The sequence below is a fragment of the Macaca fascicularis genome, chromosome 17 (assembly GCF_037993035.2).
Source record: "Macaca fascicularis isolate 582-1 chromosome 17, T2T-MFA8v1.1".
In the NCBI taxonomy this organism is placed as follows: Eukaryota; Metazoa; Chordata; class Mammalia; order Primates; family Cercopithecidae; genus Macaca; species Macaca fascicularis.
The window spans coordinates 63,684,626-63,712,568 of NC_088391.1; the positions used below are offsets into that span (position 1 = coordinate 63,684,626).

A 27,943-nucleotide genomic window follows, 5' to 3' on the forward strand; every position below is an offset into this window, starting at 1 on the left:
CAGTCGCTCACAAGCCCCGTGCCCTGGTTGGCCCAAGACAGCGCGGAAGCGGGGAGTTAAAGAGTCTGTGCCTGACGTGGAAGCTGGCTTGGCCCCCGGGAGCTCCCTGTAGTCGGTATTGGGGGCTTCGTTTTCTACGCACCGGTAGGTAGGTTTTTTATGGTCCCTGACCTTTCCTCCTGTCTGAATGGAGAGGTTTCTTTTCCCAGCTCCTGACTTGCCTGCCCGCTGGACCCTGGTGAATGGGAGCAGTCAGGGAGTAGGTGTGGAAGACAGGGGCACCAGAAAGAGTGGCCACGTAGGGTGGGGGGCGACGCCTCCTCGGCGCTCCGTCCGAGGAAGCCGGCTGCATCTCAACCTTACAGAAGTAGACTCTTCTCCACCCCACCCCGCCAAGTTGTAGCCTCCTTTGATTGGAAATAATGCAGAGTCGCTTTCTATCCTGGGAGGGCTGAGGGGGAGGTCTTGGCGAAAGGAGGATTTTTGGAGGAAAGGGGACTCAAGGCAGTTAATTTCCTAGCCCCTGTCAATCATACTTCTCTGGCTAGGACTCATGTGTAAGAAAGGCACAAGCTTCTGCATCTCTTACCTGCTTGCTACAAAGAATTGTTTAATAGCAACTGTAGTTGGATGGGGTATCCGAAGAATGTTCATAGTGTTGAGACGTGAGATGATGAATTTTAAAAAAATTGTAGCTATAAGTCCTTTAGTTGAGAAGAGATTTGTGCCTGTTGTAACCTTTAGATCTGAATTCATATTTGATTGCTGCGTATAAGCCACTTCACGTCTCTGAGCTTGTTAATTCTTTCACAGAATAATATCACTAATAACTTACTGCTATAGCTTTCAAGGTTATTTCGAGGATCAGTTGAGAACATTTATATGTGATACTTTTTTCATAAGCTGTATCATAGCCCCAAGAGTGTTAGGTTTTGAGTTGTTTTTGTGACACATTTGTCGAATACATTTTAATAGGTAAAATTAATATCTATGGGACTTTGTAATTTTAACATATGTACTCTTGATTTCTCTTTAGTTTTCTCTCTGTGCTATGGGAGATGTCAAGGAATCTAAAATGCAAATAACACCAGAAACTCCAGGAAGGATCCCTGTTTTAAATCCTTTTGAAAGTCCTAGTGATTATTCTAATCTCCATGAACAAACTCTCGCCAGTCCTTCTGTTTTTAAATCAACAAAATTACCAGTAAGTTATTCCTGACTAGTGTTTACAACTAATTTTAAATGTAAATAATTACAAATAATTTTAAATGTAAACATCTGTCTTTACAAGGTAAGGAGGAAATACATGATGGAGCATATATAACTGCAATGTACTTTTAAAAATTGTAGTGTTCATTATAATCTAGTGGTTAGGTTAATAAGTTAGCTAGAAGTTTTTTTTTTTTTTAAGTTCAAGAACAGCATATGTTAGCTTCCTGCAGTTGTGGGTGTAGCTACATTCTGTGGTTGATGATATAGCTGCTAATACGTTAGAGAAGAAGCTGCATCATCTAATATTCTGTTCTCACTTACCTGGCAAACATTATTTGAGTGTTGCTATGTGTCAGATACAATGCTAAGCAGGGATTACGCTGTGAACAAGTTAGGATCATTAGGCACAAATCCTTAAGGAGATTATACTCCAATGTAGGAGTCACAAACTTTCTGTTAGGGGCCAGACAGTAAATATTTAAGCTTTACTGATCATTTGATCTCTGTCACAACTACTCACTTCTGTCTTGAATCACAAAAGCAGCCATAGGCAATGTGTAAAGAGATAAATGTTACTCTGTTCCAATACAGCTTTATTTATGGACACATTTGAATTTCATATAATTTTCACATGTCACAAGATTTTTTTTTTTTGTTTTTTTCTCCAACCATTTAAAACTGTCAAAATAATTCTTAGCTTGCAATCTATTATAAAAAGAAACTAACCCCTATTTTAATGTGTTAGACTAGACTATTACTCATCTAATACTAGACGAGTAATATCAGGACAGTGTGATAGGTGATTAGTGCTTAGCACAATAGTAATATGAAGGAAAAGTGTTTTTCGGGATATTAGAAAAGGCTTCATCACTTTATCTTTTTTTTTTTTTTTTTTTTGGTAGAGATGGGATTTCACCATGTTGGCCAGGCTGATCTCGAACTCCTGGCCTCATGTGATCCACCCACCTCAGCCTCCCAAAGTGCTGGGATTACAGGCATGAGCCACCGTGCCCGGGTCACTTTATCTTATTTTACTGGTACTTGCTACACTGGATAAGTTCTTTTGACCTTGGATCTTTCAACCTACCAAGTTACTTAGAAAAACTGCAAATAGGGTGGCTGTTTCTGCTACACTTTCATATAAGTTTTACAATGAGCAGGTATGTACTAGTGGAAGGTCGAGCAGTTTATATTGAGTCATTTCATCAATCTGACCTTATGATTTCTAATTGAATCATATTAAAATTTATCTCTTGGTCTTACTAACAATAAATAATAGATTTACGGCAGCTTAATTCTCAAAGTTGGAATGTATGGCATCTTGCATTTTTAGGACTGAATTTGCCTAGAATATATTTCTAATTACAGATTAGGATTTGGATAAACCTTTGATTCAGTTGGATGGTTGAGTACAGAAAGGCAGCACTGGTTGCCATTCATAATTATTTTAAGAATCAACTATGTTATGAGCTTTTGCAGCCATCTCCAAAGTGACTAAGGACTTTGTTTAATTCCAGTTCCTTCTTAGTGAAAGTAAAGATTTTTGATAACTGTAAGAGATTTTTAGTTTTACATGGGCTTAGTGTATCACACTGATGAGTGTTAATTATGAAAGTTTTGTATCTTCATTACTCTGTTGTGATTTTTTCTAGTATTATGTAATTCCAACCCAGGTGGAATATTTTGTTATTTTAAAAGACATACAGACTGGGCGCTGTGGCTTATGCTGTAATCCCAGCACTACCAAGGTGGGCTGATGACTTGAAGTCAGGAGTTTGAGACCAGCCTGGCCAACATGGTGAAATCCTGTCTCTACTGAAAAAAAAAACCCAAAAATTAGCTGGGCGTGGTGGTGGGCGCCTGTAATCGCAGCTACTCAGGAGGTTGAGGCAGGAGAATTGCTTGAACACGGGAGGTGGAGGTTACAGTGAGCTGAGATTACACCATTGCACTCCAACCTGGGTGACAGAACGAGACTCTATCTTAAAAAAAGAGAGAGAGAGATACAATTAAGTCAGTTGATCTAATATGATATGATTACCCTTTGCCATTTAATTTCATGGTAAAGTCAAATTTTAAAATACAAGCTTTAAAATATTTTTGTATTATAAACACATTGGTTAGCATTTTGATGAACTATTTTAGTTTGCCTTTACTCATAAGCTCACTTTCTTTTGTTAAGACTCCAGGGAAATTTAGATGGTCTATTGATCAACTAGCTGTAATAAATCCTGTAGAAATAGACCCAGAAGATATTCATCGTCAAGCTTTATACTTAAGTCATTCTCGGTAAGTTTTCCTTTCTTGCACTTAAGTGTAATAACACTCTCAAGTGAAGAGAGGTAGGAAATTCTAAATGTTGAGTATTTTTCTATGTAAAGATACCAGGGAGAAAAAATTTTGATGCAGATTTCTCCTATCTAAATGAATGAGTTCAAAGAACTACATTCAGAAAGATTTTCTTGCCAACAGTTCGAGATCTGGGTAGATACCTTTTTCTTTTACAGGTTACCTTTTCCCTCTGCTACTGAGGGGACAGCTCTATACCCCTAGCACTCAGTAAAGAGAAGAGCATTTTGAAATTTGCACTTTTCTACATGGTTGTGGCTTCTGCCATTAACTTGTTTTAGTTTGTCTTTTTGATGGTTTGGGGTGAAGCAAAATGCTGTTTCATTGTTATCTATGTTTGGGGAAACCTAAAATCCCCTTAAAGAGTTAAGTAGGCTTTGAGTGGAAGGGTATCCATTAGCAACAGAGCGGTTTTTAGACATCATCCAACTGTAACAATTCACTTGGAATCTGAATTACATTTTCTAGAATTCTGCATATCACCCAGTGCAGTCTTACTTGTCACTGTGTTGTTTAGGTTTCAAAGCACTAAGGTACTGCAGATTTAGTTTTTTATTACAAAGTATAAGGTCATATTATTCATTTGTAGTTTTAGGGACTCTTGTTTATATGTCTTATAGTCTGATTTTTTAATATTTGAAAAAAATCAAATACATGGTATGACCAGATTTTAATTTGCTGTCCTAAGGTAGACACGTTGTTAGTCCAAAATAAAAGATAATCCTTTTCCCTTTGACTTAAGAATTCAGTCACACAAAGTTGCACACATATTGAAATGTTCTGGTGAATACTTACTGGCTTTTCTCCTCCATCTTTTTGGTTGGTAACATGATGACCATTCATTCATAAAATTAATGTCCATCCAGAGTGTTAATAGGAAGGGAACAGAATGAGGATAAAGCATGAAAGAATTTTAACTTCAATTTAAATAATACCTTTGAGGCTGGATGTAGTGGCTCACATCTGTAATCCCAGCACGTTGGGAGGCTGAGGCAGGCAGATCACTTGAGGTCAGGAGTCCAAGACCAGCCTGGCCAACATGGTGAAACCCCATCTCTACTAAACATACAAAAACATTTAGCCGGGCGCAGTGGTGCACACCTGTAGTCCCAGCTACTCGGGGGACTAAGGCAGGCGAATCGCTTGAACCTGGGATGAAAAGGTTGCAGTGAGCTGAGATTGTGCCATTGTACTCTAGCCTGGGGGACAGAGCAAGACTCCATCTCAAAAAAATAAATAAATAAATAAATAAATAATACCTTTGAAAGAGAAAGTGAGAATATCTAAAAACAAAGTCACAATTAGTGACTAATTTTTTGTTTCACACGAACTTAATTATGCTTAATTATTTTGTCTCATTTTTTGAATATATTGAATGATGGACAATTATTATATTGATCAGTCAAGAGATATTGAGTACCGTGAGGGACTGTAAGAAACACTGAAGAAGTGCAGGATGTTAAGAGTCAAGAGTCAAAAATATAATTAGAACAAAGTTGTAAGACAACGCTTCTGTACTTACTACTAAATGATATATTGTCTGCAAAGGTTTATAAAGATAATCTTGGTGTCTCTTAGTACATAGATTTATTATATAGAAGAAGGGAAAAGAGTGGGAAAATATTCTAATTTAATTTAATTTATTAATATAATTCAATGAATGGTTATGGCTTCTACCAAGGATTGTCAATATATTCTTAACAGAGCATCTTGTTTCATCCTTAGAAACAGGCAGTGTCTTTCAGTATTTCTTCTTACATATTAGCCCTCTACTTCAATTTTTCCCATCCTATTCATGCCACCATCCACACAGAAAATTATAACTGTAAAGCATACCAGTGTAAGCCAGTGAGTCTTGGCCACGTAGGTTACCAGTCCGGAGGTCCCCTTTCCTTTGCCACCCTGCAAAGGCTCAACATTCAGGCCACACCTGTACCCATATGCATCATACTGGTGTATGCTGGTCAGGGTGCTCTCCCCTGGATGGCTTCTTAGAATCCTCTTTGATCTGACTCTAGAATATTTGGCCACATTGATTTTTACTGTTTCCAGCAATCACCTGAGTATTTCAGGTTCTCAAAGTCCCTCTGATGAAGTAGCGAAAGGTTTCTGAACGCAGTAATCCTAGTTCAGAGCTTACTTGCTATTTGCTAAGCTTATTATGTGCTGCCATTTTGACCTGGTTAAGACCATGACAAGATCAAGAGAACCATTGATAAGATGAAGAGCCATAAGATGAAGAGCCATTTTGTTATCCTCAAAATGGCTACTGTTCAAGCTGGGATGTGTGGGTTGATACTATAGTTTATTTTCTCATAATTCTCCCACTTGAAAAATCTACTTAATTTCTGAAATGTGTACATTCTCATATGAGCTTTATTAAGCCATGAGCAAGTTTATATGTAAAAAAAAATTCACACCCTGGAATACTGTGTAGCCATGAAAAGAATGAGATCGTGTCCTTTGCATGGACATGGATGCAGCTGGAGGCCATTATTCTTAGCAAACTAACACAGGAACAGAAAACCAAACACCTCATGTTCTCACTTAGAAGTGGGAGCTAAATGATGAGAGCACGTGGACATATAGAGGAGAACAGTACACACTGGGGCTGGTGGAGGGTGGAGGGTGGGAGGAGGGAGATCAGGAAAAATAACTGATGGATTCTAGGCTTAATACCTGGGTGATGAAATAATCTGTACAACAGACCCCCATGACACAAGTTTACCTGTATAACAAACCTGTATTTGTACCCCTGAACTTAAAGAAAAAATTCTGAGACAAAATAATTGTAAATTATAAAAAAAATATGTCTTACCAATTTATTGATGGAAGGCAAGCATTCTTTCCTGTAATAGAATAAAGAAGTGGTCCTGGAAGGCTAACTGCTGAGTCCTTGGCAAGTATATGCTTTGTGCTTGGGACCCGAAATTTTATATTAAATCTTGTAGCTGAGAAGTTTATGTTGCAGTAATTGCAGATTGTATCAAAGTGAAAAAAAGAATTCATTTGGAAAAAATGTTATATTGTCAATGTTTTATTTCAGATTTAATATTTTTGACTGTTTAGAACTGTGATAACTATCCTCATCTATTTTACAGTAAAAGTTGATTCTAAAATTATTGCCATGATAAACTTGTTATAATTGAAGAGAAAAAATTTGGACAATTTTTAGATGTATGTTGAATTAAATACTTCTTAACTTGTATTAAGGGACAAAGTTTATCAAATTTATATTTTTAAAAGCAATTTAATATCAATGTAAGTCTTTTGAAATAAAGCATCATTCCATTCAAACTTTGAATGGAAAAGAGGGATGTAAGCCTAATAGCCAACTGTTGAATTTCAGAATACTGCTATTTACTAAATGTTACAAGATACCACCAGTATTTATTATAAAGTGAGCTTAACATTTGCCAGTTTGCAGTGGAGGGAGATTATTTCTTTGAAAGGTTATTATTTTAAATGTTCATAAGCTTAAGTAATAGCATGGTTATTTTTCTTCTTTATCTTTGTATAGAATAGATAAAGATGTGGAAGACAAAAGACAAAAAGCCATTGAAGAGGTAACTTAAACTGTTACTGATCATTAAACCAGTTAAGCATCAATTCTGCATGTACATCACTTCTTTTAGGAAGACATTCTTCAAATCCTTCACTGTCCCATCTCCCCACGAAGCCCTTCACAGTCCCAACTATATAAAGCACCCTTCTGTACTGTCCTAAGACCTATAATTTCCAGCTGTCCCAGTATCTTGCATAGTACTTGTATACTATTGTAATGATCAGTTTAGTGTTTCTCTCCCCTAGATGCAATCTTTTTTGGCCAATACTGTACTTCATCCTTTCATTCTCAGGACCTAGCACAATCTGTCTTCCTTGTGCCTTCAAAATATTGATTAGCACAAATTTGTTTCAATTTGGAGTTTACGTAGAGGAAGTTGAATATTCTCAGGCCTTCAGAGTCTAGATTGGCATTGGGAATGGCTTTATCTTTTTTTGTTAATACTTTGGATTTTTAAGACATTCATGAAATAAAATCTCTTACTGTTAAGCAGGAAAGGTATAGGTAGGCTTTTAAAAAAATAAAAATAAGTTTTTTGCTTTTTTTCTGTCTGTTCAACTGCCTCTCTTAGGATCTAAATAAGGGTTATTATTATTATTTTTCGTTTTTGAGATGGAGTTTCACTCTTGTTGCCCAGGCTGGAGTGCAATGGTGTGATCTCGGTTCACCGCAACCTCCGCCTCCCAGGCTCAAGTGATTCTCCTGCCTCAGTCTCCTGAGTAGCTGGGATTACAGGCATGCACCACCACACCTGGCTAATTTTGTATTTTTAGTAGGGGCGGGGTTTCTCCATCTTGATCAGGCTGGTCTCAAACTCCCAACCTCAGATGATTTGCCTGCCTTGGCCTCCCAAAGTGCTGGGATTACAGGCGTGAGCCACTGTGCCTGGCCCAGCATCTAAGTAAGGGTTATTTACCTAGTTCTTTCCTCAGAAAGTCTTTATGTGATGGCAGCATTTCTGATTTTTCCTTTTCCGCCCCTCTAGCCCCCTCAACCCTCCTCTATTCCTTAGCCATACTTGGCTCTTCTGTACCCCAAAAGACTGTTTACTCCTGCCAAACATTACCTACTTATTTATCTATCTAGTAACTGCACAGTTTTCATTCTGACTCAATCACTTGGTTCTTCCCCACCTGAATATTCTCAGACTCTCGAAATTTCCAACATTTTAGAAAAATGCTTTCTTTAAGAATCCTTAATTTTAAAGGGAAACCCAGCAGGTAAACTTAAGAAAATATGTTTCTTTTCAATATATATTTTTGAAAATAGAATAAACATATGCTTATAGTAAAAACAAAAAGAAAAAATATAAAAAGCCTCCTGTTTCCCCATCCCACTTCATGAGGGTAATGACTATAACATTCCTTATGTATACTTTCAGATTAATTTTGTGTATTTAATAGCATATGTCCTTAAAATATTTTTGACAAATAGGATTATCATTCTCATACTGCATCGTCCTTTTTTTGCTTCATGATTTTTCTTAGAAATTTTTGATAACCAGCATATACAGATTTTTACATTCTCTTAGCAACAGCATAGTAACCTAGCCCCTATTGACAGATGTTTAAATTGTGTTTATTATTTTTCTGTCACAAATAATGCTGCAGTGATTTGAATATATATCTTTATATTCTTGAAATGGACTTAGTAAGTCAGAGGCTTTGTGAATTTTCAGTTTCAGTAGATTTTACCATATTACCTCCTAAAAGGTTATACCACTTTATACTCCTGATTACAGTGTGACGCTGCTCAATTTTCCATATCTCCAATATTGATTATTATCAGAGTTCTTAATTTATTCTACTCTTATTACTTTAAAAATGACCTTTTTTGTGTTTGTATTTCTTTACTTTTGAGTTAATTTATGCATCACTTTGTAAGTTTATCTGTCCTTTAATTTTTTTTCTGGTAATTGTCTTTGTCTGCCCCGGTCCACCTTTTTTTTTTTTTTTTTTAATCTTTTCGTCGTAGATTCATGGGTAATTTAGTTAAGAAAATTGGCTCTTTGTCATATGTGTAGCAAAATATGAAGAAAATGTGTTTGGTTACTTGCAAAACCTAGGGAAGGGAAAATACTGCGTTAGAAATGAAAGAGGAAAGAAAAGTATCCAAATGCTCTATCTCCATTTGAATATACTGGCCAGTAGTGTGCTGGTAAATGTTTAACAACTGGCTCTCTGGTCATGGAAGGAGTATGATTTATAGCGACTGCTGCTATCCGTAGTGTAAGTACTCCAACCATGGCCAAATTCAAGCTACTGGTGTGACATCACTGAATGGAAAAGGAAGAATAGTGTGGCACACCATTATATTTAGGAATTCCACCATATAGCTACAAAAGACATTATTAACCTCAAGAGCACAGATGTTGATAAATGTATAAAATAATTAGCAAGTGGTGAGTTTTGAATATTTGTTACCTTTATTTTTAATATATTTAATTGAAAGTTTACATAATTTTATTTTTAATATTGGTTTTAACAACTGGTGCACAGAATTCTTGAAAATTTAATAATTAGATCTTGAGAGCCAGAACAAACAAGCCAGCTTCAGTGCCACCATTCATACTGGCCTCCTTGCATATGTCTGTCTTAATATATTCCTTCCCTTTTCATCCTTTTTTTTGTAAACCCCATCAAAAAAAACCTGGGAAAGAAATTTAAAATACTTTGTCTATGATTAATCCTCTTAGCTTAGTTTGCAAGTTTCAAATTTAACTGGTTGATTTGAAATATTAAGATTCCTCTTCTTATATACTTTAAATTTCTTCCATTTTCCCTTTGGTCATTTGTGCTTTTAAGTATTAAAATTTTTGCATACAATTATAAAGTTAGTATATAACATGTTTAATAGTTATTTGGAAAAACACAGGTACTTTCTCACATTTTGGAGGAATTTATGCCTAATTGTATGACTTTAATTTTCCTAGTTTTTCACTAAAGATGTCATCGTACCCTCTCCTTGGACTGATCATGAAGGGAAACAGCTTTCACAATATCATTCCAATAAATGTGAGTGTACTAAAAATGATATGAATAAAAATCAAAGTGCCAGTGTATCTGCTTTGTAAGGAGCTTGCTTTAAAATTCTGGATAACATAGAATTTAACTCCATTTAGGGTTGGAATTAAAAATTTGACTAAAATTTATTGAATTTTTTTTTAGCTGTTCTATTCTGAATTTAACTTTTTCTTCATGACTATTGTGAATGTCAGTTAAAATGATGGTTATAGAGAATCCATAGATGAAGAAATAGTTGGTATTGAATATAGAGATGAGTTGTTAATGACTTTAGCAGTATTTTGAAGGTTAATATTTTAAATAAAACCCTAAATTGTGTTACCTTTTGCTAATTTGCTGATTTCTTATAAAGGTAAAGAAAGGATGAAGACTTAATATGACCTCTGGGACAGTGTATTATTGCTGAGTATTTGCAAAATTACTAAGGAAATTAAAGGGAAGCCTGTAAGCTTATCAAATATCTTTCTACCTCTAGGCATTGGTTGTCATATATTTGTTCTCACTGCTCTTCGGGTTCTAAGGCAGTATTCAGGCATCACTTGTATATATGCATCCCTCATCACAGTGGAATTACACTGTCTATTGTAGTACACCTTAATTATGCTCTCAATATAAAAGGAAATATTTGTTCCATTCTTTATCCAAAAAAAAAAGCATAATAATACAACAATAATAGGTAAGCTGGGTTAGTACTTTCTCTATGCCTGGACAGTGCTAAGTGCTTTCAGTAATTTCTTATAACTCATATGAACTAGGTGCAGTTATTGGCCCCATTTTATAGATAAGAAAACCTAGTTTTAGAAAGGTGAGAGCATTTGTCCAGGGTTACAGAGATGATAAAAGTGAGAAAACCTGGATTCAAAATGAGGCATTCTCATCAGATACTGTATTCTTAGCCATTATGAATTAATGGTAGCATGCAGTAGTAGATGGAAATCTGGATTGTAAAACTTCCCACTTATATAAACCAAACAGGTGACTTTGATCAAATTATTCAATCTCTTTGTAAAATAAAAGGATTGAACTAGAGTTGTCCGTTGTCATCCCTCCTAGCTCTAAAATTTGTGTGTCCAAGGTGACATTCTCATAGATACTAGTTTTTCACCCCCAGATTCTTTACTACTGGATTTTTTCAACAGATGAATCAACCTTCTTAAGTGATTTTTTAAATAACATTTTGTATTCCAAGTATCCTGTTTTAGTTCAAGTGATGCAAGATCTGGAAGATGCTAAAAATACTTTAGACTCTTTGAAACCTAATCAAGCCCACAATAACAGTGCAGTGGTTAATAGGATAGGCTCCAGAGCTGTGCTGTTTACTGTGTTGTTGGGAGACAATTCTCCATAGGCCTCACATTTCTGCACACCTTTCATGGGGCGGCAGGGACAGGTTCTGTTCCGAACTATCTTTTCAAGGGTGTTCGTCTTGTGAACATCCTTGGAAGGCAGAGATACCGTGTCCCACCAGGGCAGAGGGTAAGTTTGTTTTGCTGTCCAGTATAAGAAAGATGATGTCTCCCTCTGGAGCAGATTTGTTTGCAGTCTCTTATAAAAGAATGGGATTTCCTAAGCTGTGTGTGAAAACCCACTGTGTGTCCACCAGCCACCTGGGTATTTTAATTTAGAATCTTTTAAGAGAGCACCCCTCCCATGATTAGGAGAGACACAAGATGGAAATAAAAATTTTATTACTTACAAGTCCTAGGAGTACACAGCATGCCTGAACACGACACATGGAGGTCAGGGAGAGAGAGGAAGGGACCCATGGGCCAACGCCTTTATTGGGTCCAGGGCATTATCCAAACAGAGTTTTAGTTGGTGGGTTTAAAGCAAGCAGTCTTGCATTGAGGAGGTCACACAGTGACGGAGAGGTAGTCACTGTGGCATGTCTGTATAGTCCATGTGAGGTATGAGGGTCGGGGGGTCAGTCAGGTAGACCGTATGTAGCTGTCCCGTAGGGAGGTGGTTAGCAGGAGAAATTTATATAAGGCGGATATCTGGATCAACCACATTGAGGTATAGAACTGGAAACTGTGTCTGGGGTGAATGAGCCCTGCTTTTTGTATGAGACAGTCCAACTTGTATGCACAATACAAGAATTCACTGCCCTGGGCTGTTTCATGTCACCTTCTTGGCACTCGTGGGCAAAGGGAATTAATAGGAACATTAAGTTCATGCTGCCTGCTGTGCTGAAAATAATGAAGTCCTTTGTCTTTGCCCCCAGAAGCCTCATGTCTGTAGCCAGCACCAGTGGAACTTTGACATGTTCACCTGTTAGTTGGCAAGTTGGGTAGAATCTTAGACCCTTCATAGTTCTTGACAGTTGTGGCCACGTGTGACTATTTAAAGTTAAATTTAAAAATGGAGTTCCCCATTCACAATATTCACATTTCAGGTGCTCAATAGCCGTGTGGATATCGAGTAGTATACATAGAGAACATTTCCATCGTCCCAGAAAACGTTCTATTGGGTGCTACTTTAGGGCCAAGGTTGGCAGCCCTTAACTGTAAAGGACTCAATAATAAATACTTAAGCCTTTACTGACCACACAATTTCTATTGGAACCACTCCACTCTACTGCTGTACCACAGAAGCAGTCGCTGACAATATGTAAATGAATGTAAGTGTGTACTGGTAAAACCGTATTTACAAAAATAGGTGAAAGGCCAGATTTGTACCGTGAAGCATAGTTTGCTGACCCTTACTCTAGTGTAGTATTATCTTTGTTCGAATTGTACCCAGAAAAGCTCACTAGCTGTGTGACTTTAGGTGAGTTACTTAGCTTTTCTGTGCCTCAGTTTCCTTATCTATAAAGTGATGGTTACTGTGATGCCTCTAAGATCATGTACCTAGCACATGGTAAGTGTTTGGTTATTTACCTAAAGATTAACAAAGAAAATGATGAATGAGGGGAAAAGTGGTTTTGTTTATACATGTTAGCTTGTGCTGGTAGCATTTACTATTATTAATATTTATGCAGCAAGGTGCTTCAGTGCATATACTCATGTGGTTTTTTTTATGGACTTGAGTGAGAATTTCCCTGGGATATATATGCAGGTAGAGGATTTCTGAGTTATAGGATATATCTTTACCTAATCTGACTACATAGTATTAGAGTGCTCTCTAGAATATCTGCACAGTCTGCACAGCACCAGCAGTCCCTAGGGTTCCTGTGTCCCAGCATCCCTGCCTGCCCTTGGCATTATCCAGCTTTTACATCTTTGTCTTTCCTATAGGTTATTTGACATTCTAAATGATTGTTTCAGTTTTCCTTCTGTCTTCATAGACTAATGACCTTTTAAATTTCATAGAAAATGTCTATTTGTATTTCATTGATATGTTTCAGTTGGAGTTGTTAACCGTTTTTTTCCCTGTTAATTTCTAAGATATCATATATATTGCAGTTATATTGGTCTTAAACATTTCAAATGTTATCTCCCATTCTGTCATATGTATATTAATGTTTGTTCTTGATATCCTGGGTTGCACAGAAATTCTTATTTTGGTGCAATCAAATCCATCGATTTTTCTTCCTCATTTGATTGTGGTCTTAAATTTGTCTAAGCCCTTCTAGGGGAAACAACCAAAACACTTGGAATAGAGTTGAAAAGTGATATGATAATGTTGCTGTAGGTGTCTTTCTGGTCTGAAGAGGGCAAGGAAGGCATGCTGACAGAAGATAAAATTTAAGCTGAGATTTGAGTCAGACTCTTGAAATGCAGGGGAGAAAAGGCAGGGAGGAGAGAGCATAAGATAATACCTAGAGATGAGAGAGACACCTGTTTCTGGTTTGTTTGTTTTAGGTACTCAAATAACATTTAGTTAGATGGCAACCATGCTAAAGAAATAGATATGGTTTCGAAGGGCTTTGTAAGCCATTGAAGCGTTTAGATTTTATCCTAAAGACTATTGCAGGGTTTTAGGCAGAGAGAGTATTGATTACATCTGTCTTGTAGAAGGTCACTCTGCATGCGATGACAAAGTCATCTGCATCCAAAATTTTCTTTATTTACCCATTTTGATAGTATTTAACAGGAAACTTTAACTTATTCAGCAACCCACTTACCCATTTTAAAATTTAGGATTGTTAGGTTACTGTACTCTATTTTGTTGTTTTATTTTAGAATTCCTGAGTTGTTTCTGGTTTTGGGGGCGGGGGGGGGGGGGGCGATTGTTTAGTCCCCTTGCTTTTTCTTCCTTTTTATCTTGCTTATATTAGTCTTTTTTGACATGGTTTTAGTTTTTGAGTTTTTTTAATCTGGAGATTTTTCACCTTATAAAACTTTAGAGTTAAAATAATTTGCACCCGTATTTTTAACTCTTGCTGTGAAAGAAACTGTATGGTTTTATGGATGAAATTTCAGGTTTTGTCCAAATAATCTGGCATTTTAATCTGTTGAGGACATTGAGGATAGATAAAAGGTATCCCTGACCTTTTAAGGTTGACATCATGAAGAGTAACCATCATTTCCTTAAAAAAAATATATTACTTTGGGATTCATCAGTCCTACTATTGCATATCTATCCAAAGGAACTGAAATTAGTATTTCAAAGAGATATCTGCACTCTCATATTTATTGCTGCACATTAATCACAACAGCCAAGATATGGAATCAACTTAAGTGTCCATCAACAGATGAATGGATTTTTTAAAATGTATATATACACACATATATATGTGTGTATATATGTGTGTGTATATATGTATATACACACACACACACAGTGGAATACTATTCAGCCTTATAAAAGGAAGTTTTGTCATTGTGACAACATATCTGAATCTAGAGGGCATTATGCTAAGTGAAAAAAGCCAGGCACAGAAAGACAAATACTGAATGATTTCATTTATATGTAGAATCTAAAAAAGTCAGACTCTTAGAAGTAGAGAATAGAGGGGTGGTTACCAGACAGTAGGGAGGAGGGGTTGTGGGGGAGATATTGGTCAAAGGGTACAAAGTTTCAGTTAGACAGGAGGAATAAGTTCTGGTGATCTGTTGGCACAGGCAGGTAACTATAGCTGCTAATGAGGTGTCATATATTTCAAAATTGCTGAAACTGGATTTTAATTGTTCCCACTACAAAGAAATGAAAAATGTTTGAGGCAATGGATATGTTAATTAGCCTGATTTTCTCTTGTCACAGTGTATACATGTATTGAAACATCACATTGTACCCCATAAATATATACAATTATTTAAAGAAAAATGTAAAAAAAGTATTGCTTGGTGCCTCCTTATTTGCTGTGGTAATCCTTTAGTTTTATCCTTGTATTCCCTCAAAGGTAAAAAGATAATAGAAACATGCCAAAATATATACTTATATATGCAGATTTTTTTTAATGTTGCAAAGTAAGTTCCCACTTTCTTAATTTTTTACTCTGGAAAAAGTAATGCTAAAGCAAATGAAGAGTATAAAATGTAGGATTTTTCACTTAAAATATCTTACAGGCACTAACGTAAATAGTGACTCTCCAGTTGGAAACAAGCTGACCATTCATTCTGAGAAAAGCAATGGTGAGTATGAATACAATTTGAAAAGAAGTATGTTCCACATTAAGCTAAATTGGATTGTAAACCCAGTTCAGGTTGTAACACTTTACTCTGGAATTGAATTGTTTCCTTTTTTTTTTTTAATTTATTTTTATTTTTTTGAGACAGGGTCTTACTATCACCCTGGCTGGAGTGCAATGGTACAATCAAGAGCTCACTGCAACCTTGACCTCCCGAGCTCCAGTGATCCTCCCACCTCAGCCTCCTCAGTAGCTAGGACTACAGGCGCCCGCCACCACACCTGGCTAATTTTTGTATTTTTTGTAGGAGACAGCGTTTCGCCATGTTGCCCAGGCTGGTCTCGAACTCCTGGGCTCAAGCGATCCACCCGCTTTGGCTCCCCGAAGTGCTAGGATTACAGGCGTGAGCCAGCAAGCCTGGCCTGTTTGGATTTTTTGAATGAGCTGCATAATAACCATATGAGAGCTGACCTTTACAAATAAGTATAGTAGAACAGGTGCATCCAGCCGTGTTTTAGAAATGGCTGTAGTGTTTTGTTTTCTTGTTCAAAGCATGTGAATTGATTTCTGGTCTTGGAAAGCATTCTTTTGAAAATTGGTTAATGTGAGAAATCTCCCCCCAGATATAGGCTGGCTTCCTTTTCAAGTGCCAGTACCAGAGCCAGGAGTTAACTTCTACTATTAACACGTTTACACTAGTGGCAGAGAGTGTGGGAAACCACTTCTAGAAAGATGTGGCAGGGTATGTAATAGAATGCAGAAATAGAATAATTCCATAATTCCGTGTGGCTCGAACATCACGGGGAGATGGTTGACTGGGCAGCACATGCTGAATTGCATATCGTATACTTCCATTGATTTATCCCATGTTTGAATTTATTTATTTATTTGCTTGTTTCCAGCTGCTTGTCAGACATTGCTGTCTCTTCCTGTGGATTTTAATTTAGAAAATATATTAGGTAAATACTGTATTTGTTTAAACCTTTAATAACTTGAACCAAAGGTTTCGTTTGGCTGGCTTTTTGTAAATGGTAACATGGGAAATATGTGGCAGTACCTCTTTCTAAAGAAGTGGGGGAACTGTCCTGAAATTTCTCTTTTTCTTGAACATGGTTTGAATTAGCCTTATTATCATAATGAACTTTATTACTATAGACAGAAACTATAAACAGAAACTATAGACAGAAACTATAAACATTTGATTGGTATTATACTCACAATGTAGCACTTAAAAACTAAGGAATAATTTAAGATGTAAAACATCACATATGCAATTAAACTCCCTCTTTTGGGGAAAAAATTCAAACATGAAGTGCATGCTGGCTTCTGAAAAGTTGAGTAACAGAAGTATAATTGCTCTTTAAAATGACTAGCTTTGCCTTTTCTCCTATTATTAAATATAGGTGACTATTTTAGAGCTGATGAATTTGCAGATCAATCTCCTGGAAACCTCAGTTCTTCATCCCTCAGAAGAAAGCTGTTTTTAGATGGGAACGGAAGCATCTCTGACTCCTTACCTTCAGCTTCTCCCAGAAGTCCTCATAGTGGTGTTCAAACATCACTTGAGATGTTTTATTCAATAGATTTGTCTCCTGTAAAGTGTAGGAGCCCCTTGCAGACACCAAGTTCGGTGAGAAGTATACTAAAAAGCAGTTGGGTAATTTGCTGTCAAGCTTGTCCAACCCACATTATTTTGTTGTTGTTCTATCTTAGGCTTTCCGCAGCCTGAAGCCATGGTTTTTGGTTTCTGTCTCTAGTAATAAGTGGAAAAGAGGGAAGAGGAAGGGCCTTTACTGGCCCAACCAGAAACAGAAACTAAGAACTCATGACTGTATTCTCTCCCCTGGACACCCCTGTGAGATGTAGTTGGACCGAGCTGCCCAGATTGCTTTCAGAAGGAGGGATGGTTGTCTTTTGAGTATTATGCTTCACAGAAACTAACTCTAGTTCATATGTTATCATTAGTCATAGGGATGTTTAGGTCAGACTCTCCAATTTTGTATTTAGATGTGTACAGGATGACTGGATTTATCATGAGTCTCAAGGAAATTCAGCATAGGTTATTTACTAACGTATGTGAGATTTACAGTATATTACAACTGGCTTGGCATTAACAGTAAATTATTTAAACGTTTTTCACAGATGGTTGTTTAGTGTGAAACTTAATGGTTTGTTCAAATACAATGTGTTTATATTTTGACTAACATATTCAGTACTATTTCAGAATTTTTGTAGCAATCTTCTTAGTTGTCCTTGTTGCAAGGTGTCTTTTGGTGGTTCTTGTGAACTCTTCCTAGTTTATAAGTGTGTTTTGAAGACCATGATAAATAGCATGCAGCATAAGAGTTAAGGAAGAGAACCATACACATTTATTTACTATCTAATTTTATTACAGGGGCAGTTTTCTTCTAGCCCTATTCAGGCTAGTGCAAAAAAATACAGCTTGGGAAGCATAACTAGTCCTTCACCTGTTTCTTCACCCACTTTCTCACCAATTGAATTTCAGATAGGAAAGACCCCACTCTCAGGTATGTCTCATACTGAAATACCTAGTTAAAAGTTTTATACTATCAATATTTGTTATTACAGAGATTCTTTTAATTTGTCATAATGATAGAGCTCAAAATGATCACTAACCTTCTAATATTTAGAAACTTTAAATTTTAAATAAAAGACCAATTTATCTTTAAAGGCTGAAATTCTCAACCAATTTCTACTGTAGTGTTAAATACGGTTACTTTAATTAGCAATATATACATCAAACACTATCAAAAGAAATATAGCAATTTTAGAGACAAGTTGGTTTCATATGCCTTCTGACCTGTAGGTTTAGACTTTGGTAATATTCACATTTTGTATAGGTATATTTGATTAAGGTTTTTAATGTAAACATGATGTGTGGAAATTTACACATTTCTCTCTGCAATACATGAATTTCTCTTTGAAAAAATTATAGCACTTTTTGAAAACTACTCACAGTTTTTAAAAACTTCTTAGTACAAAAAATTGGAAAAGTGAAAACTCTATTTTGCTTGTCTTTGTGTATATATGCATATACACATACGGTTGCATACATGTATATACATGTATATAGATGGTTCTAGATCCTGCTGTTTTCACAAAGCATTCTATGAGTATTTTCATAGATTGTTCAAGTCATTTATAATTGTCTCAAAGCACAACTTTGAATTGCTATATATTTCATATGAATGCATCATTTGTTTTCAACCACTGATAAACATTTAAATTTTTCTAAGTTTTCTTTGTCACAAAACTAATATCTTTATGTATACATGATATTATACATGTTTATATCCTTAGATTAAATTCTCAGAAGTGAACTTATTTGGTCAAAGTGGGTGAATGTTTTTAAGGCTTTTGATGAATCTTGCCAAATTTTCCTCATAAAAGTTTGTACCAATTGAAATTTTCATCAGTGGTTTGTAAGAAAAGTCATTTTTTTCCCAGCGAGAATCACTGCTATGATTTTTGATGTTTACAAATTTGGCATATTACAAAAAGATCTCTCACTGCTTTACATTTTGTATTTTTGGTCACTAATGACATTAAGCTCTTCCCAAATATTTATTGTCATTTATGGTTTTTAGGGGGAATTGTTAGTTCAAACCAATGTTACTATTAAATGAATGACCTTCCTTTGCTTTAACTTTCATATTTTTATTATTTTATGTGGCTGAACACTTTTCATTTGCATGTTTACCATTGGAAAGGTTGTTTATGTGCTTCTGTCCATTTTTAAAACTTTTTATTAAGCTAATTAAGTTACAAAAAGTATTTTTTAAAGTTTTAAAGCATTTTTATCATTCTGATTATCATTGTTAGGCTCTTTATTGTTGCAGATATTTTCCAGTTTTGTGTTTGTTTTTTCGTGTTGCTTATGGCATTTTACATAAACACATGCATTTTCACATTTTTCATTTGCCAGGTCCAGCTGTTAAGTTGTAGGTTTCAGCTGATTTGCTAGGGATTTTCATTGTATATGAACAATTTTAGTACAATAGCAATATACTCATAAGCAAATAATTCTCAGTGTGTAAAATAATTTAATTAAAAGAGAAAGTGACCAGATGCGATGGCTCACACCTGTAATCCCAGCACTTTGGGAGGCTGAAGCCAGTGAATTGCTTGAGCCCAGGAGTTCAAGACAAGCCTGGGCAACATGGTGAAACCCCATCTCTACAAAAAAAAAAACAAAAAACAAAACAGAAATTAGCCAGGCATGGTGGAATGCCTGTAGTTCCAGCTAACTTGGGGCTGAGGTGGGAGGATCACCTCAGAGTGAGCCTGGGTGACAGAGTGAGACCATATTTTTAAAAAAGAAGAAAAAAAAGACAGTGCCAAAGAAATTATTTTTTAAGAGCCTCATCCTGCTTATTAAGACACATCCATTTGTGCTATTGTTTTTGACATCAGAATTTCACTTTGGTAAACAATACAACTGTTAGAGAAATAGTTTTTCCTGGCATGAAACATGATTACCATTTAGTACTGACTTTTCCATTTTCATGTTTTTATGACATGATTTTTTTCCCTTCCCACCTTTCAGAACAACGGAAGTTTACTGTTCATTCTCCTGATGCTTCATCTGGAACAAATTCTAATGGGATTACGAATCCGTGTATCAGAAGTCCTTATATAGATGGCTGCTCGCCAATTAAAAATTGGTCTCCTATGAGACTTGAGATGTATAGAGGTGGTACTCAGTATCGGACCTCACTGATTCAGATACCTTTTACTCTTGAGACTCAAGGTGAAGATGAGGAAGATAAAGAGACTATTCCTTCCACAGATGTCTCATCACCAGCCATGGATGCTGCGGGAATACACCTACAGCAGTTTAGTAGTGAGGCTTCTACACATGGTACACATTTGGTTGTGACTGCCGTGTCTGTTACACAAAATCAGTCCAGTGTTTCCGAGAAAGAATTAGCACTGTTGCAGGATGTTGAAAGGGAAAAAGACAATAACACTGTGGAAATGGTTGATCCTATAGAGATAGCAGATGAGAACACTTGGATTAAGGAGCCGGTTGATAATGGCAGTTTACCCATGACTGATTTTGTGAGTGGCATTGCCTTCAGTATTGAAAACTCTCATATGTGCATGTCACCTCTTGCTGAAAGCAGTGTCATTCCTTGTGAAAGCAGTAACATTCAGGTAAGGTATTTAGTATTCTATAGCCCCTTCCTCACTGCCTTGGTGTTCTTTATCCTTTCTTTTGTAAGATTATAGTGTAAGAAAGATAATGGATTAAACATGAGGACTATTATATAATATTTTTTAAAAATATCAATACCAAGTGATATGAGTAAATTTATTTTAATATGACTGATAAGTCATATTTTATATTCACATTAACTGATATTTATATGGAGTAGGAAAAGATGATGGCAGAAAAGGAATTAGCCTGCTCTAGAGAAATAATTCCTGCTAGCATCAGGCAGAATTCATCACTGTTTTATGTGGATCCAGTCCCCCAAAACATGCAAGGTCTGGTATAGTATTTGTATTCTAAAACTAAAATCATTTTTGTTTTTCCTTTATGTGATTTAGGGGGGATAAACAGAGTTTAGAGCCCCTTTTTTTTGGTGGGGGGGTTTGAGATGGGGTCTTACTCTGTCACCCGGGCTGGAGTGCAGTGGCGTGAACTTGGCTCAGTGCAGCCTCCACCTTCCGGGTTCAAGGGATTCTCCTGCCTCAGCCATCTGAGTAGTTGGGATTACAGGCGTGAGCCACCGTGCCCGACCTTAGAGTTTTTTTATGTATGCATTTTTGTACCTTTCTTTTAGAAATGTGATTTATAGCAACATTTTTCATGAAATTATACATTTCCAATTTTGCAATGTCTCCAACAACTGGAAAACCTGATTCATTTGATAGATACATATACTTCATAATCAGCACTTTGGAAAGGCATTTGTTCCATTCATTTTTGTGTTCTTTGAGCTGAGAATTTTGAAGGAACTTCAAATATCAGAAGGGGATAGCAATAACATCTAACACTGATGTAGCATTACTATATGCCAAGTCCTATTCTGAGACCTTTACATGTTTTAATTTGTTGAATCTTTACAGCAATCTTGTGAGGTATGTGTACTGTTATCCCTGTTTTACAGATGAGGAAACTGAGGGTCAGAGAGGTTAAGTAAATTACCTAAAGTTTCTATACAAGTAGTAAGTGGAAGAGCTGAGATTTGATCCTGGCAGTCTGGCTTTAGAGTCCATGTTGTTTAATCCAAAAGTTAATACTGACTCATAATAATAGCTAATACTCACATGGTATTTTGATATACCAGGCATTCTTCTAACTACTTTATTAATTCATTTAATTCTCACACCAACCCTATAAGGCTTTGGTGGTGTCAGTTTTGGCATGCTGAAGTTAAAACTCCGGGAAGGATTCTAAATGACCCAAAATTAAATATAGTATTTTGCTCATATTTTTATGCTTCTGTTGCCTATCCTGACTTACAGCTTCATTGCTCAAAAAAGATTATACTAGAATCACTTTTACATATTTTTGCTTCTCTGAAGTTGGTTTCATAAATAGAAAAAAGCACATACAGGCTTAAAAGTATATGCCTTAAAGGCATTGTTTTCTTCTTTTACTCTCTGCCTTTTTTTCACTTTCTCTCTCTCTTTTTTAGCAGAGCATTTATAGAGGAATTACAAAAATACTTTTGTTGAAATACACCTTAATCATCATCCAATCCAACTAACCTTTGGAAGCTGTGGGTAGCATATTCTCCCATAATTGTCACTACTAACTTGTCAAACAATCTATACTTGATTACACTTGCAGGGATATTCCATTCATTTTTTAACTTCTCTTACTAGATAATAGATATCGTCATCTGTCAAATGGTGATCTGTTTTATAATTGAGGGAACTGAGGCATGCAAGAGGGGGTAGAATCTGAGCCCTGATAGGAGTACCCACAGTAACTCCTCCATGTTTAAAGGCCAGGGTGCCAGGATGGGTGTGGGTGCAAATGTATTTAGTTGAGGGGCGAGCATGGCATTAAAGAACATGGGCTTGGGAAACCGTAGTGGCAGATTTCAGTTTATAGCCCAGCTCCATTAGCTTTATAAATCCCAGAAAGTGACAGTTTCTTTCAGCTTGTTTACTCTTCTTTAAATGGGGATAATAATAGGATTACAGGATATTAGCATGATCATTGTGATTAATATAATAGTAAACAGTGCCTGAACACTGTTGGTGGGAATATGAATTAGTACAACTATTATGGAAGTTCCTCAAAAAACTAAAAATAGAACTACCATGTGATCTAGCAATCCCACTAGTAGGTATATATCCAAAGGAAAGGAAATCAGTATGTCAAAGAGATACCTGCACTCCAGTGTTTATTGCTGCACTATTCATAATAGCCAGAATATGGAATCAACCTAAGTGTCCATTAATAGGTGAATGGATAAAGAAAATGTGGTATACACAATGGAATACTACTCAGCCATAAAAAAGAATGAAATCCTTATATTTGCAGCAACACGGATGAACTGGAGGACATTAAGTGAAATAAGCCAGGCACAGAAAGATAAATACCACATGTTCTCACTTCTATATGAGGAAGCTAAAAAGGTTGATTTCATAGAAGAGTGTAGAATAGTGGTGGGTAGTAGAGGATGAGAAGGGTAGGGGGAGCAGGGATAGGGAGAGGTTGGTTAATGGATACAAAAGTACAGCTTGATAGGAGTACATTCTAGTGTTCTATAACACTATAGGGTGAGTGTAATTAACAATTTATGGTATATTTTCAAATAGCTTGAAGAGCAGATTTTGAAAGTTCCCAACACAATGATAAATGTTTGAGTTAATGGATATGCTAATTACCCCAATTTGATCATTACACATTGTAAACATATCAAACTATCACATACATCATAAATGTGTGTAATTGTGTGTCAGTTTAAAATAATAATGAAAGCAAAAACGTAAGTAGTAACGGGAGGCAAGGTCCTCTGAATGGTAACAAACAAGGGGGACTGAGAATGATGAGGGAAGGGCTAAAGTGCTGGTCCCAGATGTCAAGGAATGTTATCACAGGGCACAACTGTTGCCAATTAAATGTTTTAAAAGACAATAATGTCTGATTTATGTGGTAGAAAAATAAATTTAGTAACAAAGTGCATGTTAGATGACTGACATAGAGACACCATTTAAAGGCACCATTGCCCAACTGGAATGTAAAGTTTGCAATGAGAACCAAGTTTGAATTCGAGTTCTTTTATTTCCAGGCTGTGGGATCTTAAGGCAAGATTTACATAGCAGTGAATAGAACACAACTTCTTAATTTGTATCCCCTCATCCTTCTTAGCTATAAAGTGAGATTGATGCCTACCTTGATGCCTGTGGGGGATAACAAGGTATCTGTTGCCTGGTTGGTACGCATTAGGCACTGACATTAGCAGAAGTCTAGATGAGAGACAGTGAAGTCAGCCACCATCTCAACTTGGCTCCCATGGATCCTGCTCTTCCCATAGTGTGGGACAAACTCCCTACATGCCTTACTTCTGCTGTACTAATGAGTAACTTTTCCTTCCATATATATCCAGTTACATATTAGTATTGCATTATAAGCCAGCTATTTGGCAGTGATGAATATTAGAAGGAAGAACTATTGGCAGAATCTCTGGGAGCAATCTGACATTTATGTTTTTGATCAAGTAGCTATTGAATGATAGCAGAACAAGGCTTTCCCCCAAAAATGCTATACGTCACAAGACTTTTGTTCTAATGGAACATGACCTCCAGTAGTAAGCAGATGTGTATCCAGATATGTATCAGGATTATAACTGATAGACTGCATTTTCTCGGCTAGTCTGTACCTTTGTGAGGGAAACAAAATGAGAGTCAGCTTTTTCCTTCCCTCTGATGCTAACTTGCAGGGAGGGCTTAAATGCAAAGTGATTCCCTTGTGGATTGCTTTCTTTGGTGCTCAGCATTATACAGGTAAATGGAGTGTTGTGCAGTGAACAGAACCTGGACTGAGGTCTCACATCTTCATCACCTCATCACTGGATGACACTGTGAAAGTTAACCTTTCTAAGCCTTAATTTCCTTCTCTAGTAAAGTAATAGGGTTGTCGAAAGGAGAAAAAGATATTAAATATATACAGATAGTGCCTGGCCTTTTTAGAGACACTCAATAAGTGTTATATATGTCAAGCTGGAAATTGGCTAGAATCTTTTTTTGTTCTTTTGCACTGAAAAAGTGTATCTTAGGATGCTACAATTTTTATTAATATGAAAAACTGAATTAACATCTAGAGCCATTATATATGTGGCATGATTGTGAACAACTAGGTGTGAATATAGTATAACCTTTTTAAAGGCAGCATGCCTTTTTGGTAGATTTTATTTAGAGCTGCGTCCAAGCCATTTAGAGACAAGCCTGGAAAATGCCTTGGAAGGTGAAGTTAGTTGTAATACTCATTGTCGTCTACTAGGTATGATCACAAAGTAACAGGAAAGCATTTTGTCAGTAGACTATTCGCTGATTCTTAAGGAAGTTACAAGATATATTTCATTGGAAGGAATTATAAAATGACTACAATAATCAGTACTATGCAGAACTACCTTTTATAGTTGTGCATTACTTTTGAATTTTGTTCAACATGATCATGTTAGGATCGTTCAGATGTAGTGAGTGACAGTTTATAGTGGTTTACTTATTTAAATATTTGACTTTTAAGTTCCTCACAATATATTTTTTTCTTTTTTCTCCTGTCAGATGGATAGTGGCTATAATACGCAGAATTGTGGAAGCAATATTACGGATACAATTGGGGCAGAAAGTTACTGCAAAGAAAGTGATGCACAAACCTGTGAAGTTGAGAGTATATCTCAAGCATTTAATATGAAGGTACAGAGAAAATATAGAGAAAACCTAATATTGTTTAGATTAGAAATATAAAATAATTTCAATTATTAGACAATAGTACTATTGAGAAACTATATGAAATTTAAAACACTAAAAGGTAAAGCCTATTTTCTTGAAATCCAATAGCCTTGAAATATTTTGTTTACTCTGAATATAGTAACACAAGTGTCTTACATACTACAGAGTGTGCAAAGGTAGCATATATTTGATGAGGGCATTCACTGAACCCTCCAGATGAAGGTTATATATTCCTACTTGAAGAAACTCATAATTTCAGGCACTAGTCAGGACAGTCTTTAATTTTATATTCCAATTTCTTTTGTATTTTATTTTTTTGTAGAGACACGGCCTACTGTGTTGCCCAGGCTGGTCTCAAACTCCTGGTGTCAAGCAGTCTTCCTGCCTCAGCCTCTCAAAGTGCTGGGATTACAGGCATGAGCCAACATGCACAGCCTTGTATGCCATTTCTTCTTTTTCTTTTTTTCTTTGAGACAGGGTCTTATTCTAAGTCACCCAGGCTGGAGTGCAGTCGTAGAATCATAGATCACTGCAGCCTTGAACTGCTGGGTTCAAGCAATCCTCCTGCCTCACCCTCCTGAGTAGCTAGAACTACCGGTGTGAACCACCTCGCACTGCTGTTGTATGCCAGTTTCTTACAAAATACTATAAATATCAGCAAAATGTGCAACCAAAGTTTGATAGGGAGGCCACCTTAGTTTTCCCTTCTGTTGTATGTAGTACGAGCAAATTGCCTTTCTGTTGTAAGTAGTATCAGAGAAGGTCTCTTCTAATATTAACCTGAACAAAATCCATCCTGTTTCAGATGTAGTTATCTATCTAAACATAAGTAGAGATACATGGAGGATTTTTAAAAATTTTATTATTATTATTTTTTGAGACGGGGTCTCATTCTGTCACCCAGGCCAGAGTGTAGTGGCATGACCACAGCTCACTGCCAGACTCAAGCAGTCTTACCACCTAAGCCTACCGAGTAGCTTGGGACTACAGGCATGTGCCACCACACCCAGCTTTTTAAAATTTTTTGTAGGGACAGGGTCTCACTATGTTGCCAGGGCTAGTCTCAAACTCCTGGGCTCATGCGATCCTCCCACCTTGGCCTCTCAAAGCGTTGGAATTCTTTTTGATACAGAATATTGATTTATAAAATACTGCATCTTTACTGTACCTTCAGAGTTCAGCTAAAGAAACGTGCTTTTAGGTTTTAAAAACAGTTCCGATAACTGCATCCTCGAGTGGTCCTACTAAAACTGAAAACGAGGTGTTGTCTTCTTTTTCACAGGAAGACCACACAACACAGAGGTGTTGGATGAAAACAGCAAGTCCTTTTCAGTGCAGCAGTCCATAGAATAAGAATCAAAGACTAAGCTTAAGAGTTCCTCACATATGTCGTTGTGCACAGGATCAATGTGATGGTGATTGGGGAAAAAATTACTTCAAGTAACATTTTTCGCTTTCCCTCCGTAATGTGAAAAATCAAGGGCTTACTGACATAGGAACAACGGAAATGCTCCTGGAACTTCAAGTTGCTGAATTATAAATTTATTTTTTATCAATAAATATTTTTATACTTTACATTGAGTGATGTGTTTAACAACAAATTGTGACAGAGCTGAGTGCTCCTATCTGACAGGGTCAATGAACTACTTATTAAGCCTTCCTGATAGCACTGAATTTAGCAGTTCTGAGAACATGTGAAGAAACTATGTTAAAACTGAAGGCCCTATATATTTTTACATAAAAGCTTGAACATACAGATGAATTATAACCCAGAAATCTTAGATATAAAACTTATCGAAGATACAAAAAAGGAAATTAAACAGGTTTCCTGAAATGTTAGTTCTTAAACTGTTCACCTCTGTGGGGAAAATTCTTAGTTCCTGTGATAACTGTTCTAGTTACTACTTTTAAATATGTAAATACTGGAAAGGTAGTACTAGCGACATCATCACATGTATTGTTATCTATGGGGCAAATGTGTGGTGCCCAGAATAATATACCTCATGCCTAGGGTAGGGACATCCTTTCCAGCTCAAACGTGGGTAGGGATGTGGGAGAATAAGAGTGTGGGAGAACGAAGAGAAAAAGTGGGGCTCGGAGAGTGGAGTTCCTGTAGGGCATAGGCCTGTGAAGTAACACTGGGGCAGATGTGTATGTTATATACAACTATTTTTTTAAAAAAAACTTATATCCATGTTGGGAGTAGATGCGTATATAAGAGTTTGGAAATACTATCTTTGGAGAATGTATTTTTGTATTTATAAATCAACTTTTAAAAACTGTCTCATTCAAAAAGGAATAATTCATATGTACCCCTAGGAAATAAAGACCTATGTTATCAAT

At 36.4% G+C, this 27,943-nt stretch overlaps 1 protein-coding gene across 9 annotated transcripts; it reads left to right on the forward strand.

Moving 5' to 3' along the window:
• The first annotated feature begins 50 nt into the window (after positions 1 to 50).
• BORA (BORA aurora kinase A activator) lies at positions 51 to 27,942 on the forward strand. 9 transcript variants are annotated; one of them, XM_065533316.1, is made up of 12 exons: positions 51 to 148; positions 1,037 to 1,204; positions 3,395 to 3,501; positions 7,082 to 7,127; positions 10,059 to 10,140; positions 15,600 to 15,665; positions 16,564 to 16,620; positions 17,065 to 17,291; positions 18,057 to 18,189; positions 20,229 to 20,839; positions 25,433 to 25,564; positions 26,883 to 27,942. In XM_065533316.1, exons 2-12 carry the CDS (start codon positions 1,052 to 1,054, stop codon positions 26,946 to 26,948), a joined length of 1,680 nt encoding a protein of 559 aa, XP_065389388.1. In that variant the 5' UTR covers positions 51 to 148; positions 1,037 to 1,051; the 3' UTR covers positions 26,949 to 27,942. The 9 variants fall into 9 exon arrangements, with proteins under 9 accessions (XP_065389388.1, XP_005586046.2, XP_065389390.1 ...); XM_005585989.4 differs by having other exon boundaries at positions 51 to 144; XM_065533318.1 differs by lacking the exon at positions 3,395 to 3,501.
• The last annotated feature ends 1 nt before the right edge of the window (position 27,943 follows it).